At 48.1% G+C, this 26,135-nt stretch overlaps 1 protein-coding gene across 2 annotated transcripts; it reads right to left on the bottom strand.

Annotated features, from left to right (window-relative positions):
* Positions 1–1,064: 1,064 nt before the first annotated feature.
* Positions 1,065–26,096, bottom strand: ccny (cyclin Y). 2 transcript variants are annotated; one of them, XM_047024031.1, is made up of 11 exons: positions 25,516–26,096; positions 10,635–10,709; positions 10,113–10,133; positions 8,926–8,960; positions 8,066–8,169; positions 7,779–7,814; positions 7,270–7,327; positions 7,068–7,187; positions 4,950–5,116; positions 3,866–4,028; positions 1,065–3,613 (listed from the first exon to the last, which is right to left on the bottom strand). In XM_047024031.1, the coding sequence occupies exons 1-11, from the start codon at positions 25,667–25,669 to the stop codon at positions 3,497–3,499; spliced, it is 1,050 nt and encodes a 349-aa protein (XP_046879987.1). In that variant the 5' UTR covers positions 25,670–26,096; the 3' UTR covers positions 1,065–3,496. The 2 variants fall into 2 exon arrangements, with proteins under 2 accessions (XP_046879987.1, XP_046879988.1); XM_047024032.1 differs by lacking the exon at positions 10,113–10,133.
* Positions 26,097–26,135: the final 39 nt, after the last annotated feature.

The following is a 26,135-nucleotide window of genomic DNA, read 5'->3' as shown; positions in this document are numbered from 1 at the left end:
TTCTGAGCTAAAATGCCATTTGACGGCGTGGACATGCCTCCCATATGGAGTTAGTGGGGTGAGTTATGTTTGAAGATATTACATTGTGTATAGCGCTTTCACTTTCAGATCCGTGTTAAGTACGATGACTGTGGAGGATTTGCAGTGAGGTTTGCGATGCCTCTCAGGGAACATGTCAATATTGAAGTGAGAATGTTTGCCTGTGTTATTGGGTGTGGGTTGGGAGCGATATGGTTACCAGTTATCCCTCGGTTTGGTCCTAAAATGTCAGTGCAGAAAATATATTGACTCGTGGAGTTATTTAAAATGTTACTTATTACACTATTTGAAAAGCAAATGTGGGTGTTTAGACACGCCCCTTAATAACTGTGTTATTGTGTAGGCTAAACACTAATTCGTACTAGTCTAACAATATTCTCTTCTGAGCCCAAGTCATTTCACCGTCCCAAAGGCAGCAAAAACAATCAAGGCATTGTCTTTAAATACAAATTCAAGTCTGTATCTTGGAGTGCAAATGTTTACGTGCGCATTTCCACTGTCGTCTCATGTGCCCAGCAGTGATTTCCTTATCAATTTGACACCAAGATACACGGAAACAGTGAGTTAACACTCCCCTACAGAGAAACATGACAAACATTCTAGCGTGTTTGGGGACCGTGTTACTGATGCAATCTTACTAACTGGATTTGTGTCACTCTTTCTGTTCCTATCTAACCCAATTTCACGAGGCATGAAGCAGTGATTAACCACTGAGTCTGACACTGACAGAGCCCTGTAGAAGTGTGGCTGTAGTAAGGACCGGAAGGTGATAATCCCCCCCCCCCACACCTCTAACCGAGCGTTTCATCACAGACACATTTAGAAGTGTTAAGCAGACGGTACCATTACTAAGTTTGAGGGAGGGGGAGGGGGGGCGGCTATAGTATGAAGGTCATTCACTCTCTGGGAGATATTTAACAGGACATCAAACAACATTTAAAACTAAACGAATAGAGCAAATGATACTGATATTCAATTGAGGGATATTGATTTAATAATTAACTGTATTGAGAATGCTTTTATTGCAAGGTTTAAAAGTTTATTTATTGTGCAGGTTTTCTAAACATTGCTTCAGAGGAATGGAGAGCGCCAGTTGAAATCATAGTTCAAAAACAAAAAGAAAGAAAAGACAGTCTGCATGCTGGTCTCCAGCCCAGCAGGGCTGCAGAACCGCAGGGCTGCAGAACCGCAGGGCTGCAGAAACGCAGGGCTGCAGAAACGCAGGGATGCTGAAACGCAGGGATGCAGAACTGCAGGGATGCAGAACCAGGTTCACTTCACAGAACAGAAGTTACAGTTCGACTACTGGACGGGATGGGCAGAGGGACAGAGAGATCTGCTTTTGGCAAACTTAGAAGGATAAACTTAACAGACCTACCGGGAAGTAGAATCAAACAGCAACATTAGAGTCTTACAAATCATATAAAACATTTAAAAAGTAAAGGAAAAAAAAGAAATTATGAAAAGAAAAGTTCACAACTACAGCAGTCTTAGAATTGAATGAGCAAAATCCTAAAATTCTGATAGAGAAATGTGTGTGAGAGAGACAGAGAGAAAATATAAGCATAAACCCTATGCAGAGGTAGAGTTCAGTGCACAAGACTATCACACCATGGGCAGCCTAGCATTTTCCAGTTTAGCCGTGCTTGTATGGACGTGCTGAATTCATTTCAGGAAAGCCATCATCGGACTGCACTGTATGCACACACACACACACACACACAATAAATAGGCTGTACAATATTTGAACATCTTTGACTCACAACCAACGCCTCAAGTGACTGTTAAGTTTCTCTTTCCCCTAGAAGACACTTGGACTTGAAGTCTTTCACAGCACCATGTATTCCAACTCTAGGTCTTTCCACTTGGTTTATCTTGTGCAAAAGCCAGACTATTCAGTGGTACAATAACAGCGGCAAAGAATAGTCCTTCGTAACTCCTTTGGCATTCCATCCTTTTTTACAGTATCTTTGTTTAATGAAAGTCACGTGTGTGAATTGCTGTTCTTACAGACCTATAAAATGTCATACAATCACACGGAAAACACCATATCAATGTGAAGTGTAAGAGGTAAAAGGCCTTATCTGTCTAAATGGAATGTTTGGGTGTGAAATGAAATTGGTCTCACATTGAAGAATACCACACAATATTAATCTGTATCAAATATTTTGAGAATGTAAATTTCCTGTGGTTTGATAGTCCTTGGTCCAACACTATCCTCAATCTGTCAACAGTCGGTTCAGATAGAAATACTTAAACAAACTGCTCATTGTTTGAAAGTTACAGTGTGATATTGCTCGGCACACTGGAATGTCATATACACTGTACAAAACCGTCATTTTGCAAAATAGTCAACAAACTGTATTTTTACTGCTTTTGTGAGAAGTGTCCATGTTTAAAAATGTCCTAAAGAGCTTTAGAACACAGCAGGACATAACCAGAGAAAAACATGCAGAGAGACTTTGTTTCAGAAAGTCAACGTGCCTTTTCTTTGTGACGACAAGGAAATATTCAAGTTTGTGAACGATAAACAGTCCCCTTAGTGGATTTACACTCTTCCTCAGGTAAACAGGGACGTACGGTCAACATGCTGCACTATACTTTCACAGGCACCAATAGGTCAGAACAATGGCAGTGAACATATCACACCAGTAGCTCACGGTAGAAAAGACGGAGACTTGCTCGTGTGGCTGAAGTGCTGTCCCTCCACAACCTCTTAGACTGCTGAAGCTGATGTTGTTGGAGAGCCTGTGTATGTGCGAGGTTTTGATAGTGGCACATTAAATATTGCTTGGTGTATTTTATAGATGTTCTGTCCAAACACCACCAGAATAGTTTTGGCAATGTCATGTTATGACATTCATGTTCTACACTGACTGTGGGAAGTAATGCAGATGATTTCTCTCCAAACAAACAGCAGCAAATGTATTTTCCTTGACAAAAACATCACTGCTTCAGGAATGTTTTCTGTAAATAAAGAGTTGCCAGTAGATAAATAATAGCCATCTTGTATTTGAGCAATACTCTACAATCTGAGAGGGTTGTAAAATTAAGGAATGTACAAAGTATTCGTTCAAATACTTGGATCTCAACCACACAAGTCAGTCGACCTTTAAAAGGGCAAGTGGAATGCAGTTGTTTGTGTGCCGATTTCTCCCCAAAATTCCCTTGTCAAGCGTATTCCTTCACTCTCTGAAGCCTCCACTGTGTCAGTGCGGGTCTTTTTGATCCTCAGTCTGTTATCCTCTGCTGAGCAGGGGAGCAGTCTTGTCTGTACAGTGTTCCCTAAGGCCGTGGCGAGGTGTTCAACCCAAACTCCAAACTAAAGTGTTTGTCTGTTCAAAAACGGTCCCAGACAGCATCTGTCTCTTGGTGGTCTCCTTGACGATGGGAGTGGGGGGGCGGGAGGGCTGGAGGGGCGGGAGGGCTGGAGGGGCGGGAGGGCGGGGGCCTGTTGTTAGGATATGATGGCCGGCGTCCACTGCATAACCGTTAGATTATCGGCACTCACCGAGCGCTTCTTAGCCACCTTCCTCAAGTCTTTATACCTGTCATCACATAACCTGGAGATGGCCTGGAAATCAAGAGGATATAAGATACGATAAGATAATATCATGTAACTTGTGATCTGAAGTCTCCATAGCATGGTCATCCAGAGAGACAAGCTCATGTTAACATACTGTATAGAGCTTTCAGTACTGCACAATGTGTTATATAAAGTCATTGGGAGTCTGTCTGTCTGTGTGTTGGTGTCTGGGTGTGTCTGTGAGTGTGAGTGTGTCTTTGTGTGAGTGTGTGTCTATGTGAGTGTGTGTGTGTGTGTCACCTCTAGTCTGTGGGCCCTGTCTCTGCTGAGCGGCTCCAGAGGGAGGTTCAGGCTGTTGCCCTCGGCCAGAGAGCGCAGGTCAAAGTAGTACTTGGCATAGACGCTGGAGGGGACGTTGATGTTGAACTGCAGCAGCTCCAGGAACTGACGCTCCAGCTCATTCCTTCATGTGGGGGAGAGAGAGAGAGAGAGAGAGAGAGAGAGAGAGAGGGGGGAAAGAGAGAGAGAGAGAGAGAGAGAGAGAGAGAGAGAGAGAGAGAGAGAGAGAGAGAGAGGGGGGGGGGGGGAGAGCATGCAAGTGTGAGAAGGGGCGAGAGAGGATGGGGATGTGTGAGGGAGTGCGAGAGGGTGGAAGGGGAGGCCCAGAGCGAGAACGACAAATAAATAACGTGTTTAGCAATATATTCTGTGGAAACACAACTGACCCACAAGACCAGTAAGTGGACAAACCCTTGACCTGCTGGCAGCAGTTTCAGCAGGAATCTCTATGTTCCACATGTCATACAGGGTATCATATGTTCCATGTCATACAGTGTATCATATGTTCCATGTCATACAGGGTATCATATGTTCCATGTCATACAGTGTATCATATGTTCCATGTCATACAGTGTATCTCCTGCAGCTGACCGGACCTCTCCCATGAGAGGCCTTCCACGACCCAGTGCCTCCACCTCCAAACATCTCATGCTGGATCACAAGGTGAGAAAGCTGAAGTATACTGCTGGAACGCCAAGCCTTCTTCTCTGCCTACACACGCATTTTTAGACGTACCATGTGGCAACACTGCAGCTAAATATAGCCCGAAGTGAAGAAATGCTGTCTAATAAAAATGTTTGCCGTCTTTCCTCCCCTCCTCCTCCTCCTCTCCTCTCCAGTCCTCCGAGAGAATCGCATGGTTCTGTGTAACAGGCAGAGCTAAGTGATTTGAGCCTGTAGAAGGTCATCACAACCAACAGAGAGAGTATGCTGGACGGGGTCAAAGGTCACTGGAGGCTGCCTTTAGGGTGCCAGGTGCAGCCGAGACTGGGTCAGACAAGAGGTCAGAGGTTAGACCAGAGGTCAGAGGTCAGTGCAGACTCACATGTCCTCCACGGTGATGTCCTTGAGGATCTGGCAGTAATCCACGTTCCACACGGCCTGGTCGTCCCACACCTTAGAGGCCAGCAGGATGGCCCCCAGCACAATGCGCTTCCAGTTACACGGAGCAATGTCAATCTCAGCATACGTCAGTAACCGCTCAAGGTACACCTGGAAACAGAAGGGGGGGGGGGGGGGGGGGGGGAGGGGAGAGAGAGAGAGAGAGAGACAGGTGAGGCTTTTGTTCTTGTGTGATGAGGGTGTTTTTACAAAACCTTTCTGAATGTCTGACTTACAAATGGAAATGTGCTGTAGACAGTTCACCTATTCATGCAGGCATCTCCAAGGACTCACATTCTGCTCTATGTTTCTCTCTTTTCAACACTCCCTCCTCTATTGTTGTCTCCCACTCCCCCCCCCCCCTGTCTCTCCCTCAAATATTTTCTCGCCCACTGCAGCAGAATATCTCTGGATTCACATTGTGGATCATCAAACAAGCCGGACCACACAGACTCATCCACACAAATAACTGTCTTGAGTTATTGAGTTATGCAGAGAAATATCAACAATGTTCCCCGACTTAAACAAAGGTCTGGCTGTTGAGGGGAGTTATGCGAGCAGGAAGAGGTGATGGTGAGTGCGTCTACCAAACATCCACATCCCAGTGGCAACACTGTCACACTGCAGTCCATTTAAACCCTCGAGCTTCAGTCTAACAGCTGCTACAACAGCACACAGCAGGGATAGTTCTCATTAGTGGAGAACGCAAAGTAAAGAAGGAGGGAGGGAGGGAGGAAGGAAGGAAGGAAGGACGGGGTGTCGAGGGAAGAATGAGTTTTCTGTCTTTGAGACCGCAATCAAAGTTGTGGCCTACTTGCACAGCACTGGGCAGTTTAATTGGGTGTAGCATGCTGAGGTAGAACAGAAAGCCCTGGGAGAGAGAGAGAGAGGTGTGTGTGAGAGGGAGAGAGATACAGAGAGAGATACAGAGAGAGATACAGAGAGATACAGAGAGAGAGAGAGAGAGAGAGAGAGAGGTGTGTGAGAGAGGGAGAGAGATACAGAGAGAGATAGAGAGAGAGAGAGGTGTGTGTGAGAGGGAGAGAGATACAGAGAGAGATACAGAGAGATACAGAGAGAGAGAGAGGTGTGTGTGAGAGGGAGAGAGAGAGAGATACAGAGAGAGAGAGAGAGAGAGAGAGAGAGAGAGAGAGAGAGAGAGAGAGAGAGAGAGAGAGAGAGATACAGAGAGAGAGAGATACAGAGAGAGAGAGATACAGAGAGAGAGAGATACAGAGAGAGAAAGAGAGAGAGAGGTGTGTGAGAGACGGAGAGAGAGAGAGATACAGAGAGAGAGAGAGAGAGAGAGAGAGAGAGAGAGAGGTGTGTGAGAGCATACTATATGCAAGAGCCCCTCCCCTAAACTGCAGTACTGGATCTGTTTAAATAGTGAGACAGTTAGTAAATGTTCTATAGATTGTGTGTGTGTTGTCATCACGACTACAGGGAGTGTGGCAAACAAGGGTCCTGATAGTTGTCCCTAACAAGCACATCAGGTAGATTTCTAGACAGAGATTGAAACCGTACCTGACACTGCTGTTTTCATGTAATCTCACCACACACCACACACACACATTCTGCTTCTCAACTTCCTGAAGAGTCAAACGCTGGAGAGGACAGGAGCTACGTAACCAAGGAGACAGGGAAGAAGCATGCTAACACCCTCTCAACCACACACACACACATCTCCATCTATACTTAGCCACAACGAGAGTAAGCCTATAACCACCCTGTTTAACTACAGTAGGCATCTCAGCTCTCCTCTGGGAAGGTGGACTATGCAGTGTGTGGTGGCAAGGCTGGTTTGAAACACACATACACACACACGCACGTGTGTGCTTGTGTCAGGAAACCATGGCGGGTGAGATAGCTGGCTTGTGAAGTCACATGGGACACAACAGGAGACACAACAATCCATGCATGCTGGTGTCCCAGTCACAGGACGCCCTCCTCTGCCAGGATGAGCAGGTGTTGTTCCTGGCAGACCAAGAGGAGGAGGAGTGACAGAGTGAGAAGGAAGGAGAGACTGGGTGTGCAGTGGTGATGTCACTTCCTCTCTCACCAGGGTGACGATGGCACACTCTGCGGTGAGCTGTGCGGCGCTGAACAGCGTCCTGACGAAGCGGTAGATCTGCTTCTGCTCCGGGTCGTGTTTGTCGTAGTCCGACGGGAGCTCTGACTTCTGCAGACAGGAGAGAGGAGCGTCTCAGGTGTGTGTGTGTGCGTGTGTGTGGGTGGGGGGGGGGTGTCTGTAACAGCCTTACCGTAAGCGGGTGAAGCTTCTCATCAAAAATATCCAACAGCATTCTTCCATCGTTGTCTCTGCAACAACAAGACAGAAACAACCAATCAGCAACACGGAAAAAAGGATGACAAAAAAATGAACCAATCACGGTCGCATACAATTTCATGGGAACATTAATCCCGGCTCAGCATCTAGGTATGTGGAGCACCTGTCTAGCTTTTTCCTGACATGTAGTCACAAGAGAAAAAATATAACTTTTTGACCTTTGTGGCAGGCCAGGCAAGGGGGGGCCGGGGGGGTTGTGGCTATTTCTGTAGTCAAAGGGAACCTAGTCGTTTCATGTGTGACCCTCGACCCCCCTGGTGCTGATGTGAAGAGGCAGGAGGGGGTAGTCTTCTGGGGGAGCTGGAGGGGACAGGACAGCTTGTCCACAGAGAGGAGCACCCCATCAGGACAGCTTGTCCACAGAGAGGAGCACCTGTCAGGACAGCTTGTCCACAGAGAGGAGCACCTGCCAGGACGCCTCACCTGTTCTTGATGTGGTAGTATATAGCCAGAGCCACGCTGCGGAAGAACAAGCAGTTGTGTTAACATCTGTCCAGCTTTAGCTTGTGTGTGAGACTTACAGGAGGCATGCATCTCACACAATTCAGACAATTTTCACCTGTCAAGTTTCTGCTTTTGGGACTATTGTTATATTTTGTTTGATGTCTGTTGCACTGTATGTGAATATTCAAATGAGTATGTAAAGGAACATGGCTTCATGTGCTTCAGTGCGGTGATGTCATAGTGAGAGGACTGAGAAGTGTGTTTACCACTTGATGGTGTATTTGAGGTTTGGCTGGCTGACCGTGCTGTCGTCCAGGAAGATGGTGGAGCACGAGCTGTACTTTCTCCTGATTGGGCCCCCTGGCTGGTGCTGCAACACACACACACACACGCAAGCAAGCACACACGCAAGCAAGCACACACCAACAAGCACACACATCAACAAGCACACACCAACAAGCACACACACACGCAAGCAAGCACACACCAACAAGCACACACACATGCAGGAACACACACGTACAGAAAAACAAACACCTGTCACCTTGTATTATCTCAGTAACCCTGAAACCAAGACGAGCTCCAAATAACCAGGGAAACTGGAGCACCTGGGGCCCAAGATGACAACTGTACCTCTCTCACTCCACCTCTATCTCTCCTTCTCCTCTCCCTCCACCTCCATCTCTCCTCCTCCTCTCCCTCCACTTTTCTATCTCTCCTTCCACCTCCATCTCTCCTCCTCCTCTCCCTCCACCTCTATCTGTCCTCCTCTCCTTCCACCTCCATCTCTCCTCCTCCTCTCCCTCCACCTCTATCTGTCCTCACCAGTTTCAGGGTTTTATAACAGGATGAGCGTTCGTTTGGGAGGGGGGGGAGCTACCGTAACACATCGTTTATTTGATCAGTCACCTGCACACTGCCCCCCCCCCCCTCCCCCACATATCACCCCCACAAGAGTGTCTTCACTCTACCACGGTGATCTAATGTAATATCCACAAAGAGTGGCTCCTGGTCCACAGAGACTGGTGTGGAGGAGAGCGAGGGGGACTGCTGCTGTGTGTGGAGGTATGCAGCATGTGCCCAGACTGTAAGCTGATTACAGGGGGAGTCAGGATGGTTCACTTACATGGTTTATGTACAGACTCTTCCTCTTCTCCTGCACTGCAATGAGAAAGGTCTGGAGTTAGCGATGTCACAGCAAGGCAACCCTACTGATGAACACTGTATTCATCTATGGAGGAACATCGATCATCCCTGCAGTGGACACAGAGCTAAGACTGAGACGAGGCCTCAAGTCTGGCTGCAGTTCTCCATCCGGACAGACAGGGGGCGCCGTGGAGCAGGAGTCCTGACAGCTGGGAGAGGGAGCCTCAAGACGTCACATGACCATCCGAGGGGGAAGAGGATTGATGTATGATGTCTACCAGACGGTCAGACGATCTGGCTAAAATATCAGAGAGCTCCTCTCCTCGGCATAACTGAGCATTTTCATTTAAACAGATTGTCGACTTTCAAAACAGTTAACTAATGAGGGGGATAATGGATGGTGATTGGGAATTAATTGCCTGAACGAAAGCAGCAGATTGCTGCATGATTAATTACTACTCTGTTTTTCTTTCTTCCTAATGGGTCTCCAGGAAATAGCAGACGGAGAATTTCATTCATGTGCTTAAAACATGTCCTCTCTGCCCCTCTGCCCCTCTGCCCCTCTGCCCCTCTGCCCCTCTCTCTGATATTGATCCAGCCCCGTCTAATCCTCAGGTCCTCATGCAGCACGTCCTGCCCATTTTCCTAACTAGTTGTGCTGATGTGAATGGTTTACACCATGTCTGGTAAGGCCATTGATTGTGTGTGTGTGCATGTCCCAAACAGATGTCCGCAGTAGGAAGTAGAGGGTTTTGGAGGCAATGGAGTGCAGGTTTCCCTGATGTCATGTATGACGTGTGTGTGTGTGACACATGTGTGTGTGTGTGTTAGAAACCCGATGGCGGTGTAACAGCCAAGGCAGCATCACGCCTGGTGACGTTCTCTCCTCTCGTATCTCCAGCCAAAAATCTGGAGAGGGGCTGGAGCAGGGTGTGTGTGTGTGTGTGTGTGTGTGTGTGTGGGCGCACAGATTTAGCACAGCTCTGTATATGAAACACACACATAGTATGTTACACACACACCAACACACCAAAGATATCCATGACTGCAAAGACACACAGCTTTCCAAAAGCACAAGGACTGCAGGGACAGGATAAAAGTATTTTACCAGAACTTTCCTTAAACAGACAAAAGCACACTGAACCAGCCTGGCAAGCTCACTCTTACCTTTCTTGCTGGGGACAGCAACTGAAAAGACACAAAGTTGGAGCTGTCTGTGTGTGACCGACAGGGAGGAGCGACAGGCTATTTAGACTGGTCAGGAGGAGACTCACGCTATCAGCATGCTGTGCGTTTGTTTACATTATTCTTTGCTACGCGCAGGTCAACCGTAAAACAATTCTGTACCTAAATCTACCTAAATATGAGAGAGAGAGAGAGAGAGAAAGAGAGAGAGAGAGAGGGGGAGAGAGGGGGAGAGAGAGAGACAGAAAAAGGGAGACAGAAAAAGGGAGACAGAGAGAGACAGAAAGAACTGGGACAGCATGCTCTTACGTAATGAAAAGCCATTTTTTGGAGAGCACAGACAGAGTTATAGAAAGGATTAAATCCTCTACCCTTAAGTGCTACACACAGTGAACACAAACCCATCTACATACGCTGCAGGGTAAATACGGCATCAAACCATTCAGCTAAACCTGGATACGACAGTGTTGTTGTTGCTGTGCGCATCGGCCTGTACCTACTCACCATCCGTTTGGGACTTGCTGAGGAAGATGGTGCTGGCTCGCGGGTGGTCTGAAGGATTGTACTCCATGTTCATCTCTGATAACACAAAGAGAAGGGAAAAAAGCTGTCAGTTTCACAGCATGCAGTTCAGACCGTCGTTCACTGAAAGTACACAGTAGATCGATTCAAAGCTACCACACTCAAAAGCAGCGTATTGATTTGTTTGTAAAGCCGAGTGCATGGTGCCGTTAACCACAGACAGCGTACTGGCCGAGAGACTCAAAGGAGATATTGTGTCTAATAAACCCTGCACTCTTTCAACTCCACACATTACAACACGAGTCATCTGTTCCCAAGATAATGTTGACGGTGAAGTTGCACGACTCAACCAGCAGGTGGCCACAGCCTTGAAAGAGCAGTGACCAGGCGGGGCACACGTTATGGTCCAATGGAAATATCTCATCTCCACGGACAATTCGACAGGATAGCCACAGTGTTTGGTTTTATAGCTCTTGGGTGTAACCTGGGACGACGCCATTCATCTCCCTCCAGGATAAAGTAACACTACAGTGAGGCCTGTTCCACACGTCCATGACCTCTGTGTCCGGCTCCTCCCAGATCCTCCCCTCTCAGGGCCTGGGTCGTGACCCTGTCAGCCACTCCACGCCTCCAGGGAGGATGTCCTCACCACAGGATGGAGGCGGGGGCCACAGAAACAGGAACACCAGCCGCAGAAACAGTGCAGAGCTGGAGGAGGAGGAGGAGGAGTCTGGGAGGGGTGTTGGCGAGAGAGAAAGACAGGAACGACAGTAGCAGAGAGGGCTTAAGGGAGGAAGAAGAAAAGAAGAAGGAAGGGAAGAAGGGGAGGGAAGGGGGAGAGTGAATTTGCGAGTGAGGTCATGAAAGGATGAGAGGAGAGAGTGTGGCTGGAGTGGGGCCACACGCCCACAGGCTCCACTAGCCTCCTGGAGCCTGATGAGCAGACACTTCCTTGACACACACAGGGGACACGTGGGGAGGGAGAGGGCCACTTTCTGTGGTTTTTCAACACTGGTGACATGAGACCCAACAAGGCCCGGTCAGGCTGAAGCTCCGACCATTGTGCTCCCTGTCGTCTAAACTGCCGTCCTTTTGTGTTTCAGAGGCCCCTTCAGCCTCAAAGGACGCAGCTCCTCACGCACACACGCACACACACTCCAGTCAGCTACTGCTGCTCAGTACTCGAAGCAACGGCCATAAATAAAAGATGTAGCGTCACGAATGTGCGTGGGGGGGAGACAAAAAGAGATGCTTGAGAGACAATAACTGAGGACTAATATTCAGATGGAAGGAAAGTCTGTTTGGGGCATCAGAATTCTGCTCTGTGGATACGTGGTGTTTGCCACACCCACCCTGCAGCACTAGAAGCACACACCGAGTTGTGGCTGGTGTCAGTGGCGTTTGAATCACAGCCGTTTTCTTTGGAGTGGCCCTCTCCCTCTTTGGACTGAGTTCCACCCTGCTTGCCCCGCCCACCACAACGGCACTTCCTTTGTTGGAGGAAGCTAGGCAGGAAGTAAGTCAGAGGAGCTGGTTACACCAAACCTCCATTGTTTCAGAGCTCTGACAAAAGAGGGAACTGTTCATGTCCTCATTTCCTGTGTCCCAACCAGGGACAAAGCCCCTTTGCCCTTTAACACACAGACACACACAAACACACACACACACACAGACACACGAGTTAGATAAACTGGAACTTTGTAATTGTCGATGTAGCTTGAAACTTACAATTTGAACCCCTTTTCCCTCTTGCTTGAAGTGCAGCAACATAGAATCCTATGTACATCGTTAGTTGTCATTTTGGGAATATAATCCAAACTCCTCGACAAAAACAGCATTTTGTGCGAGAGAACCAAGTAGCTAACTGCTAGCTAGCGGAAGCTGTTTACTCGTGTTACGCAACAGCGACATCCGGTAAGATTTGAAATCTTTAAAAAAGTCTGTAAAAAAAAAAAAAACGTTATCCCAAATTTTTTTTCAACCTTTAACTATTTTTTTATACTTTTTGTACTTCCGATCTCTGCCTGCCAGCCTGCCTGTCCACTTGTCTGCCTGCCTGATTTCCTGTCCATCACATGATGCCCATCTCACCAGCCTGCCAGTGTGGCTTGGGGCTGGCTGGTGGATGGCTGTTGGCATGGTGCCTGGCTGGCTGGTTAAACTGACACCCTGGTTGGCACCACAGCAACACCTGGTTCCAGAGAGGAGGGGCCTTCTTCACCGCAGCCTTTGAGGAGGCAGCTAGGGGGCACCAGATGGTCCTACCAGGGCCTCTTGGAGGGCTGTCAATGGACTGTCACTTAGGCAATGAGGCTGAATTTTGCTAGTGTACTTTGACAGGGGCTGTTTGAAGCGTGTATCTCATGATGAATATAGTTCTCTGTAACAGAGATTATCTCTCCTTGCCTTCTCCTTTCCATTTCATTGTTCTCCTCTTCCTCCTTTCCTCTGCTAAACCCTCAGCCTGCCAGTTAAAACAAGAAAAATATATAAAAAACACCCCAGCTTAACTCCGCCCGCCTGCTCTCACTTATCGCCCACGGACAGGACGCTTCGCTGAGAGCATGAGCGGACGATCCCGGGGTGGAGGGTGACCCCGCTCTCCTCAGAGCACCTGGATGACAGAGAGAGGGAGGGAGTTTAGCCCCGCTCTCCTCAGGGCACCTGGATGACAGAGAGAGGGAGGGAGTTTAGCCACGCTCTCCTCAGGGCACCTGGATGACAGAGAGAGGGAGGGAGTTTAGCCACGCTCTCCTCAGGGCACCTGGATGACAGAGAGAGGGAGGGAGTTTAACCCCGCTCTGCTCAGGGCACCTCAGGAGGGAGGGAGTTTAGCCCCGCTCTGCTCAGGGCACCTCAGGAGGGAGGGAGTTTTGGGGGCCTACTGGGCCCTGATGGAGGTCCTCAGGTAGTTAAACCAGTGTGGTTGTGAGGGGCTGAGGTTAATCTCTTGCCTCGGTTGGTGTTGAGGGGGGGAGTAGAACGTGGATTAGAGATATAGAACATGGATTAGATATAAACCTGGACTGAGAGAACTGTCTGGAAGAGGGTAAATGCCGGTGTAATCCACACTGGGGTTTCCACCTGTGTCTCATGCTATTCTTTGGATCACCGACATTACCTGTGTGTGTGTGTGTGTGTCTGTGTGTGTGTGTGTGTGTGTGTGTGTGTGTGTAGAATTAGTATCCCAGTGATGACAAACTCTTCCTATCCTCGCCTGGTCTTGAACCATACTCCGTTAAACCATTAAATCCGGCTTGCTGAGTCATCATAAGCAATGATCTCTTTCATAGGCTCTCACAGTGTAGCCAGGGGCCTTCTCAACACTCTCACACACACACACACACACACACACACACACACACACACACACACATCAAAGCTGCCTTGCTGTGCTCCAACCACATGGATTTCCTCTGGTCTGAATTCCATCACTCCAACACCACAACATACACTTTCTTTCTTTTTTTGAAGCTTTCATGTCCTGAGAGGTAGTGGTGATTATCTGGTTTGCTGTGTTTAAATGGTAGTTTAGCAGTTTCCCTGTTCTGTCTGGAGGGTGGGGAAGAGTGGGGGAGGGGCAGGGGGATGTGGGGGAGGGAGACGTGAGGTCAGGAGTATGTCGTGGGAGGTACTCAGTGAAGTCGTCCTCTGTGAATCAGAAGAGGAGAAAATACGCTCTTACTCCACGACATGAGCAAAGCTCTCTTCCCTGTATGCCTGTCTAACACACACACACAAATGTCTTCAATCACCTGGAGAGAGATCATTAATCCGCCAAGTTGCACTTGGCTGGACTTGCAAGAGGTGTTTGAAGAAGCGCCTGTGTTACGGATGAAAAGCCCCGGGAGAAATCGACCTCACAATCACAGAGGAGAACATTAGAGTTCACCGGGCCAGAGTGCCTGGGGGTGTGAGGGAGGAGGGTCGAGATCACCCACTGCTGATCTGAGGGAGGAGGGTCGAGATCACCCACTGCTGATCTGAGGGAGGAGGGTCGAGATCACCCACTGCTGATCTGAGGGAGGAGGGTCGAGATCACCCACTGCTGATCTGAGGGAGGAGGGTCGAGATCACCCACTGCTGATCTGAGGGAGGAGGGTCGAGATCACCCACTGCTGATCTGAGGGAGGAGGGTCGAGATCACCCACTGCTGATCTGAGGGAGGAGGGTCGAGATCACCCACTGCTGATCTGAGGGAGGAGGGTCGAGATCACCCACTGCTGATCTGAGGGAGGAGGGTCGAGATCACCCACTGCTGATCTGAGGGAGGAGGGTCGAGATCACCCACTGCTGATCTGAGGGAGGAGGGTCGAGATCACCCACTGCTGATCTGAGGGAGGTGTGCTGGGGGTGTGTTGCACTGGCCGACCTGCCATTGTGGGAAACCTGATAAGGGATGAAAGACAGAGCACTGTGGCGGGAGGAGCTGCAGCCTGAGGTGTGTCTGTGTGTGTCTGTCTGTCTGTCTGTGTGGGTGTGTGTCTGTCTGTGTGTGTGTGTGGGTGTGTGTCTGTGTGTGTGTGTGTGTGATGAGAGAGGGGAAGGACATGTGCACCTGTGATCTTTTGATAGGATCTGATTTGCTCCACACACCTGGACCTGCTGCCATCCATCCCTCAGTGTCTGCGGAGGTGCTGGAGCCACACAGACTCCCCAGGGAACCCTGGGACACGTGACCTTCTGGAGATCTGTCCTAGGAGATGTGGTTCTCGCTCTGCTCGGACAGGCTCCTCCCAGATCCAGGTCAGTTCTGATTCAGAGAATCAAACCCGATTCCGTTGGATACTTTTTGAAACTGATGATCAGTGTTAGAACGACGACAGGCACTTGTAGAAAGTCTATTGGCCGGAAACCCCGTGTTTAATCGAGTCAGGAGAGACACTAGCTATGATTCACCATTATGCTGTACTTAGAAAAGTCATTTGTCATCATTATAAGATAATTAAATAGATTTGAGCTAATTAACACTTCCAGGGAGCTAATACAATAGCAGCTCGGTAGCCAAGCTCGGTAGTTTCTATCTGTAATAAGACCTCCTAGGGTGGAACGCATCACCGGTCTACATCAAAACCTCTGCAGAGATAAGTAGCCTGCCTCCATAAAGGACCACAGTCATTTACATTTAGTCATTTGGCAGACGCTCCTATCCAGAGCGCCTTACAGTAAGTACAGGGACATTCTCCCCGAGGCAAGTAGGGTGAAGTGCCTTGCCCAAGGACACATCATTTTGCATGGCCGCAAATTGAACCGGCAACCTTCTGAGTAATAGCCTGGTTCCCTAACCGCTCAGCCATCTGACTCCCCTAGTCAAGGTAGAAGGAGCAGTAGTGATATTTAAAACATTTAATACTTTAATTTTACTTAACATAAAAATCATACAAACGGCTCTGGCTCTCCCTCTTCCAGCTCCTCAGCTCTCTCAATACCTTGATATGTTTCTCTAACTTTTTTATTTACTGGGGCAAAAAAGGCTGCAAAGTCCCTTCCTCGTTTCATGATGACTACTTGAAGGAGAAAAACACCATAGGGGGGGCCAGGAACATTGTGACAGGGGCACTGGCCCCTATAGGACGGGGGTAGAACTACCCCTGGTTCAACACCATGTCTGGTGTGAGAGAGCTTCAGTGGGGGGCTGCCTGTTGCTTTGGTTCGGCTCAGGACATTTATTCTCCCTCGGGACTCGGGACTCAAAGAAACCTGGTAACACTGACCTTATCTGGAGTCACACACGAACACACACACACACACACGAACACACACACACACACACACACCCAGCTCTGAAGGTCAGCACTCAGCTGGCTTGGGCTAACAATGGATGTCCGTCAGAGAGCTAATCTGATGGGGAACACAGTGGGCAGTAGTCAGCAGCCATTCCAGAGGCAATATTTATACACACACACTTTGACTCATGGTCCATATGGTGGTTGAGAAGGCCTTGACGTAAAAAAAAGAGGAGGAAAAAAACCCCACCATGCCCCAAAAACACGGACAGACACACACTACCCTACGCGACCCCTGCACGTCATGCAGACAGCAGGAGGCTGAGAAGATCCAGTCCTCCGGGGGAGGAGGGGCCGGGCCGGGCAGTATGCTCTCCAGCCTGGAGGAGGAGGGACATCAGTCATTCCTCACAGCCATCTGGCCTGAGGAGGCCAAGCACACCAGCATGTAGCTCACTTCCTGTGAGCACTGACAGATGGGAAGGCACTTCCTGTTTCAGAGAGCGGGTCACATCCTGCTCTCACCCCTGTGATGATAACGTCATGCCCAGACTGAAACATTCATGACATTCACTGCCAAGACGGTAATAAGGACACTGGAACTGGAAGACCTCAGAATGCAGAAGACTCAAAACCTAAGAAGATTAATGATGTAAATGAATGTCAAACATCTGAAAACTTAATTCAGTATAGCTGATAGTGTGAATGTCTCTGTTGACACTTTGTCATGCATACCAATGTGTTGAGCTGGTGTGAGTGTGTGTGTGTGCTGGTGTGAGTGTGTGTGCGTGTCAGAGTGTGTGTCTGTGAGTGTGTGTGTGGCCAGAGAGCCGGGCTGGCAGAGTGGATCACACACCGTCAGCTTCTAGCGATGGCTCCCTAGCAACGGGGGGAGGCGTGAGGGCAGGGCATGAGCCCAGCCGAACAACCAGGACGCTGTCTGGGGAGTGTGTGCTAGAGAGAGGACGGCGAGAGAGAAGGCCAACTCTCAAACACACACATGCCTGATACACACACACACACACAGTCTGAGTTGGGTCTTATTACTCAGAAGCATGTATCTAGATGCATGCACCATTAATCTTCTTGAATTCAATGGTCTCACTAACTTGTCTAGGTGAGGCTTAATTCAGTGTGTGTGCGTGTGTGTGCGTGTGTGACGGTTGTGGTAGGGGGTAGCAAGAGGAGACCCGGCCCTTCCTACTCCGCTCCCCGTTACCAAGCAACGCAGGGATGAAAAGACTCCGCTGGCAAAGCCAATCTCATCAGGAACTCTCTCTCTAACTCCCCCTCTATTCTTCTCTCCCAATTTACCACACGGCTAACAATAACATCCTGCTCTGTCAGTTGTCAGAGTAGAAACACACCTCACCTGCGGTATCACCCCCCACCACACACACACACACACACTCCAGAAAAGCAGACATGAGAATAATTCCCCTGGGAGTGGTGCCACAGCTGGTCAGGCAGTAACATGGACGCCTCAGTGAGAGGTTGGGGTCCTGCAGGCGGTGACACACAGGAAGGGAGCTGACCAATTCAAGCTGGGCTGTGTGAGGGGAAGGCCAGACCCACACAGCTGTTGAGGGCACAATGATTGGGGAGTGTGTGTTTGTGTTTGAGTGCAAGTGCGATTATACATGTGAATGCGACTGTGTGTTTGTTTAGGTGTGTTTGTGTGACTTCACACCAAATCATTCAGGGTTGAATGGCTTCAAAAAGCATGAGCTCAGTGGAGCTCAGGTTAATTCTTATCCTGAGGGGAAAGACTCAAATTGATGCTGTTGATTTACACCGATTACAACTCTATCAATGTTCATGCTTTTGTTGCTCAACAGTAGCAGGTTTGTTTGGTGAAACGGTTCTCATTCAGATTCTTTACAACACCATCTCCTCAGAGAGAAGCAGAGGAAGCATCGAGGCAGCATGCAAGACAGATGTTCTCCCTAGTAAGGGATGGACCTGGGCCATGCACACCAAGACGGTTTACTAAACAAACACTTGCTCATCTACAGGAGAGAGGCGTGAGGCTTTTATCTCCCACATGTGATTCATCAGCCTTTTTCTTTCCCCCTGTTGTTTATCTTCCCTTCTCTCCAACCTCTTTCCTGTCTTTTTATTCCACAACCTTCATTTCTTAATCCTCTCCATCTTTCTCTCTACCATCACTGTCTATCCATTTTCTCCCTTAATTCAACTCTCATTCGCTCTTTTCATCTCACCTTTTCTCTACTTGTCTCTCCCTCTCTACTCATCCCTCCCTCTCTTTAGTCTCAACATCTCTATTTCTCTCTCACTCTCTTTCTCCCTCCCTCAGGTTAATCCTATCCTGTCTAGGAGAGAGGAGATCTGTCATGTGTCATGCTGTGGTAGGAGCTGAGGGCGGCCGGAAGCTCTGTGTGCCAAATTGTCTGTGTGACATTCACAGACACACACAGACAGACACACACAGACAGACACATACACAGGTTTTGTCTACATTATCATCCATCTGTCACTAGCACCAGAAATATTAACCCCGAAGTTTCACGTTCATTGGAAACCACGATAAGGGACCGCTAAAATCAAAGGCAGACCTTCGCGTCAGACGGTTCAAAGTGTTCATCCTTGACCCTCCTCTGTCTACTCCCGGTGGTCTCTCTACCTTCCCTGTGCAGAACTGAGACATGACTATACGCAACATGAAAGCCTGGTTGCACCGCGCCGCCGTCAGACAGTCCAGGACCTGTCAATCACATCGGCAGCACACCTGCTAGCTAGCTTGCTACCCTGATTGCTGCGCGCGCAATTAGCCTCAGGGATTAGCCCTTTTCTCTTTTTTTAATTGCCTGCAAGGAGAGAAAAACACGTTTTGAATAACAGTGTGCAACTAGGAAAGTATGGATCATAGGGTGTAGAAATAACGCAGTATTCGTTCCGGAAAAAAACAGTCACTATTTTCTCACGCAACTCTCCATTCCATTTTAACACTGGCTTCTTTTTATCAATACCCACTGGAATAGGGCCAGAGATACTATCTGGACATTCCCTGCAGGAGAGAAGACAAGCTGATGCCAGTGGACAAGCAGTATAGCCTCCTTGAACAGATCTCTAAATCAAATAAAGTACCAAAACCAATCGCTGTTGAACCCGATATCCAGCACAGTCAGACACTACACAGATGCCTTCACACACTGCAGACAATAGCCTCAATATGCTTTAGGAGAGTAAAATGTTTATCTTCACAAACTACAGTGAAACCACAATTCTGTTGAATCGTTTGAAGTCTGAGCCCAGACACTACGAGAACCACAGATAAAAGTGATTCTTCCGGTAACAAAGGTATTCGAAAACACGAAAGAAACTAAAGAAACACAACAATACAGTCCTTTTCTTTTGTAATCAGGGAAGATAATTACTTTCAGACAAAACATCAGCCCATTTATTCACCAGAGAAGCTGTCTGTCCACCAGTAGCTTTGGCAGTATCAACAGAGTCAACAGGCCAGTGTTAAAGCTACAGTAACTTTGAAAGTCATACTCAAAGTACCAAAGGTGACTAGAATGCTGCCTGCTGCTATGTGTTTGAAGACTGGAAGCCTATTACTGGTGGGTTAAAAAGGATAGTCTGTTTGATGTTGCTCATGCCAACACATTCAGATCTGGTCCCATTTACAAACCAGCCATCATGCATCCAGGAAAAAACCTGCCATCAAGTTCGACCAGTTCGTGTAAGTCCTCATTCACAACCCCTTCCTGTTCCCTGAGAGTGGAACCATAGTACTAGCATAGGGAATAGGGAGAAATTCTAATTCAATTCAAATTCAATTCAAATTCAAAAAAGCCTTATTGTCTAATATGTTGCCATGTTAGAACATTTTCAAAATTTCCTTTGAGAAGCCATTAAGTGGAGCACAGTGAGGGCTGATATCAAACCAAGAAGTTCTATATGATCTTCAAACAGATATGTAAAAGTCTGAAATAGACCAAAGTCAAACTCCTGCTGTTTAACTGCTCTTTCCTTTCCCAGAATCCTCTCTAAAAGCTGTTTTAAAAAAATATATATTTACACCCCTCCTGTGTCAATGTCTCGATGGCACCCGTGTGAATCGACAGTGACGTTACAGGCAGCTCATATTTTAGGACTTTACAGCCCAGCGCCAGGCATTTATGTCTTTAGATCTCAAAAGCAAAAGCAGAACATGCACTTTTGAACTTTTTGCGATTTAAAACTGAGACGCTTCTCAAACCGGAACCAAATAATCCTAAAGTTTAACATCCTTTTTCTGTGACAAATCAGCTCAGTGGAAACCAGTGATTGAGGACATTTTAAAATTTGAGAAGCCGTTTCCGCTGTCATGCGTCACGAGCACTAATGGATCTTCAATGGAGATAGCTTTTTTCTTTATTTTTCCCCCACTAGGGAAATACGTCTCTCCATTAACAAAGAAATACTTCATTTCTCACTGAACATTCTGGAACATGACTACAATATGGTTGGGAGCCAGTGATTATAATCCAATGTTCTCCAGAACAACAGTCTTTTCCACTGGGGAAAAGATGAGATTGTAAAAGGCAATTTTTCTGTCATTACTGCATTGTGAATCAGCCAATTGGAATCCATTGAGCGGAAATTGTGTCATTCCTTTGAGGAATAACAGTAGATTGATGTTAAATGTTACCAAGGTGATGGTTCCAATGGGCTTTAACACACAATCAACAAAACGCCCTTCTTTATAGAAAAAAATATATATTCTCTGCTAATGTCTGTCTTCACAGACATTCTTCACAACCTTCCAACATATTAGAGAGGCCTCTAATGCCAGACCACATTTACACAGCTTCTTTCACAAGAGTGAAGGTGTGCACCCCCTGAGAAATACCATGAATACGATTATGTTGGGTTGTCTCTCTAAATTATAAATAACTGATAAGAATCAGAACTGCCAACCTCTCCAAATGCTCCCCAACCACAGAGAGACATAGAGAGGAAAAGATATAGTGTGTGAGAGAGAGAAAGCAGTAAAGAGAAGACGAGAGAGAAGATTCCAGACAAACCGAAACGTCCAGCTGAGGGGGTTGAGCCCAGGACAGAGATGATCCGTGCCAGACCAGGCTGAACCAGGCTGAACCAGGCTGTGGAGAGGCTCTCCCCCCCCCTCTCCTCCCCCAGGGAGACTGGGAGACAAGAACACACCAGCCTGCTGTGAGCTCCAGGCTAATGTCACATAATCACCCCACACTTGCATACAGGGGACCGTGTGTGTGTGTGTGTGTGTAGGTGGGTGTGTGTCTGCTCTGACAGAACGGACTAGAGAACAAGCAAATATATGAAGCGGTGTGTGTGTGTGTGTGTTGCTCTTTCATATTCAGCCAGACATGATTCAGTAATTTCAGATAACAGTTGCGTACTAAAACAAGTGTGTTCACACTGGTGAGACTAGGCCTGCTAATGAGAACTGCCTGTGGGCTGTGTCAATGTTGAATCAAATCCCAACTGGGTTAGACATCATTTTTAATCATGCACATTGCTTGCTATTCCTAGAAAACACCTACTGGGCTCTTTGGTCTATCTAAAAGACATGTGCATGCTTCATGTTCAGGCTTATCGCTCCAAAATAATAACTTCCTCAATAGATGGTTCCGGTAAAAACATCTCACTGGTCTTTTTATGTCTCCCCAAGACAGATAATTATGTCCATCCTTTACCTTAAGAAAATCTCATATTTTAGCTTCCACAGTCTTCTTTCTTCTCTCCTTTCTTCACCTCATCTCTCCTCTCCAGGGCATAGTCTCTCACTCACTTCTGGACAACCTGTTCCTCTCTCCCACCTGTGATCGCTCCCATCTCACCAAATCACCATCCTATGTGTTCATCTCTTCATCTACCTCTCCATCCCTTCTGTAGAGGAAGTCTCCTGCAGTGACCTGGTGTCACCCTAGATGAAGCCAGGGTCTATTAACAGATCAGACACAACCATCTCTCTCCGACTGCTACCAGAGGACTGGATTCAAGACTTCACTGCTCACCCGGCTGAAGAGGAATAAACACTCTTGTTGCTTCCACATCAACAGGATGCCTGGCTGACAGATGGATCCTCACGCTACATCTTCTATCCCCTGGTAAAGTTGTAATGGGGTGATGTATTCACACGGGGGATTATGCTGGGGTATGTCTGATATTTTGGTATGGGGGATCTGTCGGCTTTGCCATTAAACTGGAGGACACATGGAGAGACAGAGTGCTGTGTAGGGCTTGGGTCTGTAGTTGTGTGTGTAGTGTGTGTAGTGTGTGTGTAGTGTGTGTGTGGGGGGGGGGGGGGTGGTTGGTCATAGCAGTCAGCAGTTCCCATGGCTGATTTTCTCACTGTCACACAAGAGTGCTGGGGTCATACGCAGACCTAAACACACACACACACACACAGCTATCAGTATCGAGTGGCTCATGCAACCTCTGCATTATCACACTTCCTTCATATCACAGTCCATTCATACGTGCCAACGTACACACAGGTTGACCCAATGTTACTATTCACAGCACTATCAACACAGACATGGCATTATCGCATGTGTGCACGCTACTTAAATGTCTCAAAATACCTCAAGAATTGACACTGCATTCAGACGTCTATCTCCACAGCCCTCTTATTAAGGCACGGGGTGATTACAAGTTCAGATACTCCTGAAGGAGTCACTTGACATTGGAATGTCCCACGGACACCAATACAGACGGTCAACAGGTCAAACCCAATCAGTGGAGTGAATACCTGAAGATAAACAACTCAGTATGAAGTACAGGGGAAGGAAGGAAAGGGAGAGGGAGGAAGAGGAAGAGGAGAAGACGACAAGAGGAAGAGGAGAGAAAGAGAAGAGGGAGAGGGAGAGGGAGAGGGAGAGGGAGAGGGAGAGGAGAGGAGAGGAGAGGAGAGGAGAGGAGAGGAGAAGGAGAGGGAGAGTAGAGAGAGGAAGAGGGAGAGAAAGAGAAGAGGGAGAGGAGAGAGAGGGAGAGGAGAGGGAGAGGAAGAGGAGAGCTGAAGGACGAGCCGTGAGGTTACATTAGTGAGAGCGCTGGGACCACCGGGTGTCTGCTTGGATTCGCAGCAACACCTGAGACAGGCTCTGTCACCATGCAGCCCTGGTTTAGAGACAGGCTCTGTCACCATGCAGCCCTGGTTTAGAGACAGGCTCTGTCACCATGCAGCCCTGGTTTAGAGACAGGCTCTGTCACCATGCAGCCCTGGTTTAGAGACAGGCTCTGTCACCATGCAGTCCTGGTATAGAGACAGGCTCTGTCACCATGCAGCCCTGGTTTAGAGACAGGCTCTCTCACTCTGCGTGGTTGCCTCCCCCCCAATATGTATTGTTGTGTCCCCCCCAATGTGTATTATGATTACGGGCTTGGTCTACATGGTGCGTTCTTTCTCAGTTGTTACATCGGCTAGGTTGTTAGTAGATTAATATTAGAATGTAGTTTATAACTCAAATCTTATATCTGCAAAAACAAACCGTGATAACAGAGATGGTGAATTAAAAGTGGGTGTTGTGATCAAATTCCGGGTATCTGTTTAATTGCGTTCTACACAGCCTTTGTTATCTGTGAACAGAGCTTCCTCCGCGAGTGACTCACAGAAAACACTGAGACTCAGCGCTCCAGCTCATCATGCTGATGTTAATGAGCACTAACTCACCTCAATGGTCAATGTTTATCTTACCATGGGGATTTAAGGAGACTGGGCAGATTCAGTCTGCCACCGACAGGCTGGAGGCCTGGAGGCCTGGAGGCCTGGAGGCCTGGAGGCCTGGAGGCCTGGAGGCCTGGAGGCCTGGAGGCCTGGAGGCCTGGAGGCCTGGAGGCCTGGAGGCCAGTCGGCACCTGGCAGATGCATCTGGCACACACACATCACTGGCCCAGGCATTGATGACACTGATATGGAATGACCACTCCATCATCAGATTGTTTTCAAGCTGTGATCTGTTCACCACTGATGACTGCAATCTAGGGTTGATGTGATCGTGGTTGGTTGCTTCATGGTCACATGGTTAAAGTTGTTTTCCGCAAAAGCAATGACACTATGTCCAGTCCATCAACTCCTGGATGTTCTACAGGGATCAAATTACCTCCCAATCTCTGCAATCTCTATGCCCACCACTGCCCCAGAACCCCCAACGCTGCCCCAGAATGCCCACCACTGCCCCAGAACGCCCACCACTGCCCCAGAACGCCCACCACTGCCCCAGAACGCCCACCACTGCCCCAGAACGCCCACCACTGCCCCAGAACGCCCACCACTGCCCCAGAATGCCCACCACTGCCCCAGAACGCCCATCACTGCCCCAGAACGTCCACCACTGCCCCAGAACGCCCACCACTGCCCCAGAACGCCCATCACTGCCCCAGAACGCCCACCACTGCCCCAGAACGCCCACCACTGCCCCAGAACACCCACCACTGCCCCAAAACGCCCACCATTGCCCCAGAATGCCCATCACTGCCCTAGAACGCCCACCACTGCCCCAGAACGCCCACCACTGCCCCAGAACGCCCACCACTGCCCCAGAACGCCCGCTACGTAACATCAGATTAGGCTGGCGGACAGCTCCCCTAATGAGCGTGCAGAACACACACTGTCTAACACGCAGCCAGTACCTGGCACCATCACATACGTGTGTCACACATTTCTGGCCTATGAACACTGACACACACACACACACACACTGAACACACACACACAAAGAACACAGGTGGAAGGCTACAGCCTACATCAAGTAATCTACTGTAGAATTCCTGTTGGGGCCTTGTATGAAGAATGGACCAGCCTCACACAAACACATACAACCATCCTGGGACAATCATGTAAAATAATTATTTCCTGCACACCCTTCACCAAAATAGAAAGTTGGGGGATTTTTGCATTGGTTGGATGTTCAGACAGTGCCCTACCCCACGAGAGGAGCTTGATGCTTGTAATAGCTTGCAGGCTTTTACGATGTTATATCAATTTCGTCAAGTGTAAGTTACGTTGTTTTAATATGGCAAGATATTAGTTAAACAATAATATATTCTTACTTCTACCTCTAATTCCTATATAACAAATGTGTGTTGGTTAAGACAGTTTAATGAGCTTAACAAACATAAATGCATCCATTCATTAATCCTACCGTCTATGTTTTCTCTGTCGCTGATGTGCTGAAGGTTGCAGCCCGTGTCCTCCCTACTAAGCTGCTGTTCAGGGCGGTAGGGTTCAAGCCTTGAATGATTATTTCTCCGGTGCTTTGGGCTTGAAGACACACAGCAGGAGGTAGTATTCCCCATCGTCAGATCGCAGTAGAAGTAGCCGCCTGACAGCAAAAAATTATCTAATTCCTTTTATCCGCGCCTCGGAGACAGGCGAAAATGGGGCGGTAACGCGGATACTTATGGCGATGAGTGAACGATTCCGACAGGCGGAGGTAAAGGTACACCCATTCAAAAAGTGAGAAGAAATACTAATAAATCAATATCGCATCTTTTTCAAATGTGGACGCACAAAATGATGCTCTTCCCACGCATTTGCTAGATGTGCTCTCGTCCACACACCCCTTATAATTCAGATATTTTGTCCATCTGTATTTTGAACATTTTCAAGCTAATCGGAAATAGTCACAATTGAGAGTGATATGTGCGCTACATTGTTGCTAGTGCATGGCCGCTGTTGCAACTGAGTCTCCGGAGCAAAAAAAAAAGCGCAAGCGAAGAGACGGCGCGCAGAAGCCGGGGCTAGGCTACTGTACGCTCCAAT

The sequence above is a fragment of the Hypomesus transpacificus genome, chromosome 8, assembly GCF_021917145.1.
Source record: "Hypomesus transpacificus isolate Combined female chromosome 8, fHypTra1, whole genome shotgun sequence".
In the NCBI taxonomy this organism is placed as follows: domain Eukaryota; kingdom Metazoa; phylum Chordata; class Actinopteri; order Osmeriformes; family Osmeridae; genus Hypomesus; species Hypomesus transpacificus.
Note: the sequence above shows the minus strand (reverse complement) of the source record. Positions and strands in the feature narration are given on the sequence as shown.